This window comes from Rhincodon typus, chromosome 11, assembly GCF_021869965.1.
Source record: "Rhincodon typus isolate 14 chromosome 11, sRhiTyp1.1, whole genome shotgun sequence".
Taxonomy (NCBI): Eukaryota; Metazoa; Chordata; class Chondrichthyes; order Orectolobiformes; family Rhincodontidae; genus Rhincodon; species Rhincodon typus.
Window position 1 is genome coordinate 42,505,297 of NC_063342.1, and position 10,299 is coordinate 42,515,595.

The 10,299-nt window shown below is 35.9% G+C and overlaps 1 protein-coding gene across 1 annotated transcript in view; it reads left to right on the forward strand.

The window, feature by feature from the left end:
- rpgra (retinitis pigmentosa GTPase regulator a) overlaps positions 1 to 10,299 on the forward strand; it is a 97,499-nt gene that overhangs the window by 82,269 nt on the left and 4,931 nt on the right. Inside the window, 4 exon segments of the mRNA XM_048603147.1 lie at positions 2,521 to 2,679; positions 5,304 to 5,352; positions 10,264 to 10,296; position 10,299. The exon segment at position 10,299 is cut by the window's right edge and continues 454 nt beyond it. Of these exon segments, the coding sequence (XP_048459104.1) occupies positions 2,521 to 2,679; positions 5,304 to 5,352; positions 10,264 to 10,296; position 10,299 (242 nt within the window).

Consider the following 10,299-nt stretch of genomic DNA (forward strand, 5'->3'; position numbering starts at 1 on the left):
GCCTCCCACTCTCTCCCTATTTATTTCAGAACCCCTTTCCCCTCCCCCTTTTCTGATGAAGGGTCTAGGCCCGAAACGTCAGCCTCTCTGCTCCTCTGATGCTGCTTGGCCTGCTGTGTTCATCCAGCCCTGCACCTTGTTGTCTTTAGAAAACTGTATATTGTTTTTCTTAATATAATAAATGTGTTTTGTTTTGCTAAAAGTGACTACTATGGCAACCAGCTCAAACAACGATCAATAACTCAATGCCATCCAAGACAAAGCAACTGAACTATTTGCCCTCCATGACCTTCCTTTAGCATTGATTCCCTTCACCACAAATGCAAGATGGCATCAGGGTATACAATCTACAAGGTACACTGCAGCATCTCATGCAGACTCCCTTGACAGCAACTTTCAAACCTATGACGTCTATCACCCAGATGCAGCAGGTGCATGGGAACACCATTACTTGAAAGTTCTCCTCCAAGCCAAGCACCATTCGGATTTGGAACTCTATAATTGTTCCTGCACTGTCACTGTTTCAAAATCCTAAAACACATTTCCTAAATCCCTAAAGACTGCTGCAGTTTAAGAAGGTAGCTCAGCACAATGTGCTGAAGGGCAGTTAGGGCAATGACCTCACCCACAGCCTGAGCTACAGATCTTTGCTAAAACTTTAGGCAATTATGGGTGGTTAATAAATGCTAGTGTAGGAATGTCCACGTAGCACCATCGAATAATCATTTTTAAACAGTAAATCTGAAGTATAAAGCTAGTCTTAGTGATGGAGATGATGGCAACTATCATTGATTGATATAAAAAACCCATTGGTTCACTAATACATTTTAGGGAAAGAAACCTTTATTTGGTCTGGCCTGGAGATGACTTCAGTTTTGCAGCACTTGATGAACTCTTAACTGTGCTGTGAAATGGCCCTTTATTTTGGCAATTATGTGTAGGCAAAAATTGCTTGTCAGCGATACCCACATCCCATGATAGAATTAAAAAAAGTAAAAGTGGATCATTCAAAATGGCAGTATAGTGGCTTGAGAATCACTGTATGCAATTTCAAACGATTAGTAAACCTTAGCCTATTTACTTTCAGATTTGGAGGAAAAGGGATACTTTAATGGTTCAAAATATATAAAGCAAAGCTAAATCATCTTAAAGGAATTATTATATAGATTTTATTTGTTAATCTTGGCATCTCATGTGGATAGAGCCATTAAAGAAACAGTATTATTAAACAGAGGACTTTGATGGAAAAAGGCCAACCTCTCACTAAGAAGGCCTTGTTAAGCTTGAATTTCTTTTCAGCTTAGCTGTTTGAGACAGAATATTTGTGGTAGCGTAATGTGTAGAGTAAAAAGCTGAGTGAGTACCTGTTTGAGCTGATACCAAGATTTCAACAATTAGTTTTCCAATTAGGGATTGTATCCATTATAATTAATTCATATTTCTATGTTTTAAAATAACTGCCTTTGGAAGTAAAGATTATAAATAGCTGAGGTAAATGTTTAAAATATGGCAATGTTTATCGTCTTAGAAATAACTGTAGTTTTAAATTTGATTTATCAAACCAAATAGTATAATCCAGAAATGTCTTTCCCACCAACCATGGTCCCAACTTCCAGCTCCCAGATAGTTTTTATAGGATTCCTAAAGATTTATACATATTTAACTGACTTGTTATGGTATGCTACAATAAACTTAATTACATAAACAGAAGTGTGGAATTTCTGTTAAGTATAGATTTATTTCTGATAATAGGAATACATTGTCAACTGTAATTAACAATTTTCAAAATGGACAGTTGCCTAAATGAACCGTGAAAAGGTTTGACATTGCAATATTCAGTGTTCTTGCAAAGTCCAAGAAGGATTAATAAAGTAAACTAAATGTTTCTTAACAGTGTGGATGCAGTTTATTTATGTCAACAGATAATAACACTAAAGGGAAAAGTGCAACCTATGTGTAAAAATATATAAGATGGCTACAATACTGTAGCTACCAATGTCTGCCATTTGTAATGCACAGTTGATAAACTGGTAGCAAGGTGACATAGTAACAGAACTCTGAGAATTGGTGCTTCAGTTTATACACAGAGCTTTGCTTTACTAGCAGCTAAATTTTTATGCCTGGTGTTCATAGAGGAAATGTCTGCTTTCTAGCAACATTTTTAAAAATCACATCAGTTTTCAAAAAGTCATTGCAGCACCTCAGTTTTGCATAGGACATAATGTATAAGACATTTCTCATCATACCGTTTATTATAATACTTGGCCTTAGTATGTATAAGGTCAGGACTTTGCAAATTAATTACTTGCATATTTACCTAAATGAGGCACTATATAAATATAAGCACATACTATTATGTATTATCCATTTAACAATTCTTTTCAAAAAATTAACTCCAGCATATCATCATCATAGAATATTCAGCATTTTTGTTTTCTTGTAGTTTCCTTCCAATGGAAATATAATGTATATCTGGATGGAAATATAATGTATATCAAGATAAATTATCTTTCTTTGCAGAAGGAGATTCTACAAGATGAAGAAGTTGAAGATGAGAAACATGAAAAAGAGAATAATGAAGAATTGATTGAGAATGTGGATGAGATGGATAATGGTGAAACAATGGCAAAAGAAGAATCCAAATTTGTTAATGAAAAAGAAAATGATTTAAGTGAACAGGTTGGATATCTGATGTTCATACCCTAACTTTCCCAGTTTACCCTAATTTGTTCAGAGAAGCTCCTATTACTTTAGCATGATGGGTTTTGTAAGTTTTCGACATGTGTATTACTAAATTTAAAAAAATACATTTGTTTGGTACTACAGAACTTGCACATTGCTGAAATGAGTGACGTGTTGCTGAAGTTGTTTGTCTTGCACTCATCACGACAAATGTAAGAATGCCAAATTTCAAGTGGTCACAATAATTTGTATCACAAGAGAAAAAGGTACTGATTTATTTGCAAGTAATTGGCTGAGGTGTTGACATGGAATAAACAACAGGAAACTGTAACCTCCCTCAACTCTTAGGTAACTCAAAAAAGGCACCAGGATTCAAAGTATCCCTCCTGCAGAGAATGGGTTTCTTCATATGAATGTTTGTCACTTCTAGCAACCATAAATGAACCAGAGGGTTGTTCAAATCTGATATCCAATCACAGAACCATAGTTAACAGTAGATATTTTGTTTTGGATTTTGCAAACATGGGCAGATTGAATGGTATATAGTCTCCCGATCACAAATAATCCAAGGAACGTGCTGTTTGATGCAGGTAAGTAACTTGTTGGGACATGTAGCCCATTTACCTGGCATTGCACCAATACTGAAACTTAAACACAATATTGCTAACGTGCTTGTGGGCAGAATGTGTTTTTGGACTAAAGTCAGCATCCTATTGTTAGTAGCAGTGTCAAGTGGCTTGACTAAACTGTTGCTCAAACTTTTGAGATACTTTTGCTTTTCTAGGGTAATTTGAGATAGTCCATGGGCTCTTTTTAAGTCCAAAACTAATAGCCTTTTGTCCAATTCCGAGATTGTTTTTTCTCAAATTGCACAATGATCTGATCAGGATAGCAATTGTCCCGCAGAATAGCTTTGATAGTGTAGAACGTGAAGCTGTCAGAATCCCAATGTGACATGAACTGGTGAGGCTAGGCTTAGACAGAAATGGTGAACCCATTATTAGATTTTTCGACCACATGCTGTATAAAGAGTGTGCGTTAGATGGCTCCATCTCAAAAGTGCATTTGAACATGAGATGGAGCATATTAATTTAAGGAACTCCTTACACACAACTGCAAATTCAAAGATTGCAAATGAATCACCATGTTCTGTCAGCTTCTACAAGAAACACGGTTTTTGATAGAATAAGGCTGAACCTCCTACCGTATAATATTTCTGTTATGTAGATTGAAAGAACAAAAGGTAGTTTTAGTTTCAGATATACATTTTTCCCAGAACTAAAAGGTTTTGCAGATTTGCAGCATTTGGGGAAGAACAGAACAAAAGAACTGAGGAAAAGGAGAAGCATAAACAAATAACACAGAGGAAAGATGGAATTACCTTGCAGATGCTAAAGTGGGAGTAAAGAAATGATGAAGTGGTAGAAATTATGTTGCACATGCAACAAAGGGAGGTACAATTGAGAAATTGAAAAATAGAGAAGTCATTGTGAGCTGTGCGCTTATCAGTTGGTCTACGGATGGGTAGAAATTAAAATAAATGCATGGATAAAATTAAAATTAAACCTTAACCAGCATGAAAGAAAGGAAACGTCAAGGTAGCAGTTGGACCTGGGTGGCTCAAGCCACAGTGCCAAACAAAAGTGGGGAACTACAGTAGAGATGAACAATATGAAAATATTTATGGGCATTTAAGGGACTTTTGGATAAACACATGAATATGCAAGGAATGGAGAAATATGGGCCAAGGGCAGGCAGAAGGGATTGGTTTCATTTGGTATCATGTTCAGCACAACATCATGGGCCGAAGGGCCCATTCGTGTGCAATACTGTTCAATGTTAATATCTAAGTCAGACAGATCAATGAGGTCTCCATCCTGAATATTATTCAAATTGACACAACTGGCAGTGAGGTTTATGACAGGAGTCACAGAAAAACAGCATTTTTAACATGTTGTATTGGTAATGACAAGTACAGACAGGAACAATCTTCACTCAACTGGAGTTAGTAAGTTTAACAGGGCCCGTGCCAAGTGAGAACAATAACACAGGACACAATGCGGACGAAGGCAAGAGGAATGGGAGAAAGGCAAGTTGGAAATGGAACAGCGACTGAGGACAAGCAAAAACCTGTAGTACAGAGGACAGATGGTGTGTGGCCTGCAGATAAAGTAGAGTTAGAAATTGCAGGAGATAGGATTAGGTAAAGCACGTATAATGAAAACGGCAAGTTTGATAATGTAGATATTTGGGGTGGTGACAAAAGAGATGTGTTTTAAAGAGAAGGGGAGGTTGGAGGAGAGGGATTTCTGGAGTTTAGTGTTGAGGTGGATGAAGGCAAGGTGGTACAAAGCAGAGGGAAAGCATAAGATGGCGGAGTCTGCAGGACTTGCAGAGACAGAATCGTTGAGTGCAGAAGGAGGCCAATTCTTGCCTTAATTTGAGCAAAAAAATCCAGACCCTGGCATCTTTCTGAGTAACATGGTTTAACTGCATATTGTGTTGAGTTGCCATTGTGCATAGATGATGTATCGTACTTTCATTGTTCACTTTTATTTGACTGAAATCTTTATTTGTGATGATGTCTTTTTTATACATTGACATTGCTTATTTTTTGCAAGGTAACATCAATTAATAAAGAAAATGAAGAATCTGAAGAAGATGAACAAGGTATATATTTATTATGCAATCTTGATACCAGTGGTACTTCATTATAATATTAGAACCTTTGATTGTTGAATTAAAGTGAGCCAATTGTAACGACTATTCGATCTTTACAAATTGATTACTAATTTTGGAAATTTGTCTTGCTATGGCACATTTCAGATAGCTGATAGATTAACTTTATAAAATTGTTTGCATCATCTCATTCTGAGCAGATAAATATGTACTTTCTACTCGAGTCTACTTTGTTTATAATAGTTATTGGCACCTGTAATTTTTTTTATTGTTCTAAGAATTAGAGTATAACAGAAAATTAGCTGGCAATGTAAAAACAGATAGCAAGAGTTTCTACAGGTTATTTAAAAGGAAAAGAGTAAGTAAAGTGCATATTAATCCTCCAGCGAGAGAATGGGAAGCTAATAGTAGATGATGAGAAAGTGGTGGATGAAATTAACAAGTATTTTGCCTTTCCCTTCACAATATAGGATTCAAAAAAGATTAAAATTATTGTTGTAAATCAAGAGGTGGAAAGGAGGGAGGAATTTAGCAAAATTACAATCACAAGGGACTTGGTACAAAGAAACTGAAGGCTGAGGTAGCAGATACATTGGTGTTAATTTTCTAAGATTCCCTAGATTCAGGAAGAGTTCCATTGGACTAGTCAGTAGCATATATAACACTGAAGGATGGACAGTGTAGAAAACAGACAACTGTCGGCCAGTTAGCTCGATGCCTGTCATGAGGAAATATTAGAATCGATCATTAAAGAGATCATAAATCATAAGAAGTAGGAGCGGAAGTAGGACATTCTGCACATTAAGTCTTCTCTGTCGTACAATGAGATCATAGCTGATCTGGTAATTCTCAACTCCACATTCCTGCCTTATCTCATAACATCTGTTTTCCTTACTGTTTAAAAATCCATCTACATAGCTTTGAACATACTTAATCATCCAACCTTGATGGCCCTCTGTGGTAGGAATTCTATAGATTAACTGCCTTCTGTCTTAAATGGGCAAAACCTCATTCTGAAATTCTGCCACAGGAGAAACATCCTGTTCTATAGCTTCAATTAGAAAAGTTTAAGGTAATCAGGAGGAATGAGCATGATTTTTAAAAAGAAATTAGAGTCATAGAGGTCTACAGGTTAGAGAAAGGCACTTCGGCCTTCAAGTCTACCTCAGTCAAGCACAATGACCTAACTAATCCAATTTCATTTTTAGCCACAATCTTTTTGAATGATGGAGCAGGCACAAGGGATTGAATGGTGTACTTCTACTTACATTTCGTAGGGCCAACATATGACTAATAATATTTATGCTATTTGAGGTAAAGTTAAAATATTAGGTCTCTGATAAATTATTAGGCAAGTAAACTGTTTAGTAGGATATTAAGCCATAAAAACCATGCTTGAAAATATATAGCAAAAAAGACTTCCTCCTTTTTAAAGGTGCTGATTTATGCTCAGGTATAATTGGTGGGTCACTAACAGCTTCCCAACACCTCATCCATTCATTAAAAATCAGGAGGTCTCAGGTCTCACTTACATAATGCTAACTTAGCTGACCTGAACCACGATGACAATGTAGTTGTTACAAATGGGAAGAAAATAACCTAAGGCTGCTGATCCTGAATGCTTTCCAAATATTCAGGCAGTTACCTTTATGCATTTCTGAGACATCAGTAGCTAATTAATGTCCATGGCCAAATAGCCAATTTACACAAAAAAAACTTTGTTATAATCCTAGCTAATGGTGCTACTGTACAAATCTGATCTTAGACCGAAACCTAGGCCATGGTTTTATTTTTACAATTTTGTTACCATGTTGAATATATTCACTGCCAGTCACTAAAAATATTCACACAGGGCTGCCAATGTACTTTTAATAGGAGAATATAAGCTTGTTAGAATGGGACAAATAGTGAAAATCATAGTGTAAACAGCAAAAAGAAAGGTTCAAACCATTTTTCCAGCAATATTCTTTGCATACATTCAAACTCAATGAAATATTCCACCTATATTCACTCCTTAATTTATTGCTTAATTGACAAGATTGCAAGAATTTCCTTTCAGTGAATCTGCGTACGTTCACCAAATATGATTCTCTCCATCTCTCTCCAAGACACACCAGATACAGGTGAATATACTGACAAGTCACCTGCACAGAAGACTGCAAACCATTCACCTCTATTTTAAAAGCCAAGCTCACAAATGATCAGATATTATTAACCTTCATCACACTGAATAATGGATGAGGTGTTGGGAAGCTGTTAGTGACTCACTAATTATAATGGGCATAAATCAGCACTTTTAAAAAGGAAGAAGTCTTTTTTACTATACATTTTCAATCATAATTTTTATAGAAATTTCATGTTTATATGTTTGCACTTTTTAACATATTGAAAAACGTATGAACTACATTAAGAAACTCAAATAGATTTTAAGTTTGTTAGAAGCAACTGTGTTTTACTAGGTAAAAACAGCATTAATAAGTAGCAAATTTCCTTTAAACTGTGTATGTATATGGCTGTGCAGCAACCATACAGACTGTTCACTGGTTGTTCCTTTCAAGATGGTATGCACAAAGATTGAAAAATGCTGCACATTGATATAAACAGGCCACAGACTGCAGAAGGAATTTACAGGGAATCATTGATAGGTACTGTGCTTCACTGCAGCAATTTTTAAATGAAGATTTTGCTTTATTTTTAAAATTGCTAGGTATTCAGCATACAGCAACCCATGCTTAAGTTTTGAATTAAGAGCTTTGGTAATCTTGATTTTGCATTGTGTAAAATGTGAAGTATCTCTACATCATATCACTTCAAAATGATGTTGTCTGGTTTTTCCTAAAACCATCGTTATGTTCTTGATCATACAGAATTCACGCACTTTAATGATTTTGGGCTAAAGTTATTTTTTTTAAATCTAAGAAACTTTAGAATTTCATTTGTTTTTCTTGTAGACAGATGCTAAATTTAACAACAACAAACACTTACATAATGCCATTAATGTAAGAAATGCCCACAGAGCTTAACAGAAGCATAATCAAGAATATGGATGCTGATACAAAAACAATTGGGAAGGCTGACAAAAAGCTTTCTCAGAAGAAGATTTTAATGGAGGGTCACATCTTAAAGGAAGTGGAGATGCAAATGGGTTTAGGGGCAAGTATCCTTGGATGGCACCTGAGACATGGCCACCAATAGAAGGACAAAAGAGAGAAGAATGTATAAGGCCACAATCAGAAGAATGGAGAGTTTGAAGGGGAAGTGTAGGTGTTGGAGGCTGTTAAAAGTATAAAGAGAGGTGATACCATGTGAGTGACAGTTTCTGATTTGGAGCTTCGTGGAAGCACGGGTTTATAAAGGGAAGTGAGGATGTGTGAGTCAGACATAGTGTGGGATAAGGTGGAGGCAGCAGAGGTTTCAATGCGTTCAATGTTAATGCAAGAATTGGACAGAGCACATGTCCATTAAAATGTCAGTCAGTATTCTTATATTTGGTCGCTCCTGATGGTGGCTTACTCAGTAAGATGAATTCAGCAGCAGCTTGCTGTGGTGTATGTTTTTATTGTTGGACTGAATACCTGCTGATGTCAATCTTGCATACAATGCTGTTGCAGTTCATTTTGCAAATCTGCACTGTTAGATCTTCTTGAAAATATCAAAAATTATTTTACATTACAGCACTTAGTAGTGATTGATTAGTCCAACCATGTAAGGAATATTAAAGGCGTATTGGTTAAATCTTGAAACCCATTTATCTCAACTCCATATCAAAGAACAATTTGGAGATTTATGTACTTACATCTAGATGGTGCAGGTATTTCTGCTATAACGCATGTTTCGTTAACGTGAATTGGCTGTAATGTGATTGATGAATAGTGGATGCTGTTTGGATAATACAGACTTTCTACTGTACAGTACAGCGATTTCCCTATAACATGATTTTTCTGTAGGGCTTTTCTGTAGCAGGTCATACAAAAACACAACTATCACGTTACAGGAGAAATACCTGTATGAGATATCTGTAATTTTGACTCACCTCTGAACTGCATTTTATTACTCAGGTTTTTTAATAGTTAAACAAGCAAAAAAAAACCACAAATATGTTACCTTTTCTTGTTGAAGTCGGTTTTTGATATATAAATTTGCGAACTAGTCCTGCTTTCTGAAAACAATTTTGAGAGCACAATACTGTCTGGAGATTAAAATTTGTGGGTTCAAATTTTCCAGGTTCAAAGGTGGCAAGAATAATGGCAGCTGGGTGAAATTAATCAAGTGAGATGCAAAAATCGCTGTAGAGATAAGCATTAGCAATTTAAACTGTCCTCTTCGGGGGGTCGTTGAAGTACGTCACCAGCAGATGGCAAGAAATCTATCTACTTGCAATTGCAAATAATTAAAGGTACAACATGCTGGAATAGTCTTAGTCTTCCCAATTAGCTCCTACTCGGTCGAGGAATTCAACACTTTAGATACATATCATGCTAGTCAGAGGACGTGCTTTTCCACAGAAAAGAGGAATTAGAAGAAGATAGTGTGAGCCTATTGTTGTTTGCTTCCAATTTCCAGTTTCAGGACACAAATGAGAATGGACAAGCCAGAAAAGCATTATTTGCAGATTTCATTAGGTGAATAGAGATCAAAAAAAAAGAGAAAATCTCTTCAAGAAAAAAAAATGTTGCCCCATCAATAATACAATTTCAGTGATCAGAGTATCCTTTTTTTTCTGGTAATAACTATCAATATCTGTTACAGTAAAAGTTAATTGGGCCTTCACATTTTATTGTAACTGCATTAACTGTTAAATGTTTCAGAGGTTTCAAAACACATGTTACTCTTGAATTATTTATTATTGTGTTAAAGTCACAACAACTTGGGTAAATAGTATTCATTACCTTTCTCTTTCAGATGGCCAGAAAAATGAAGACACAGGAAGTTTAGGAG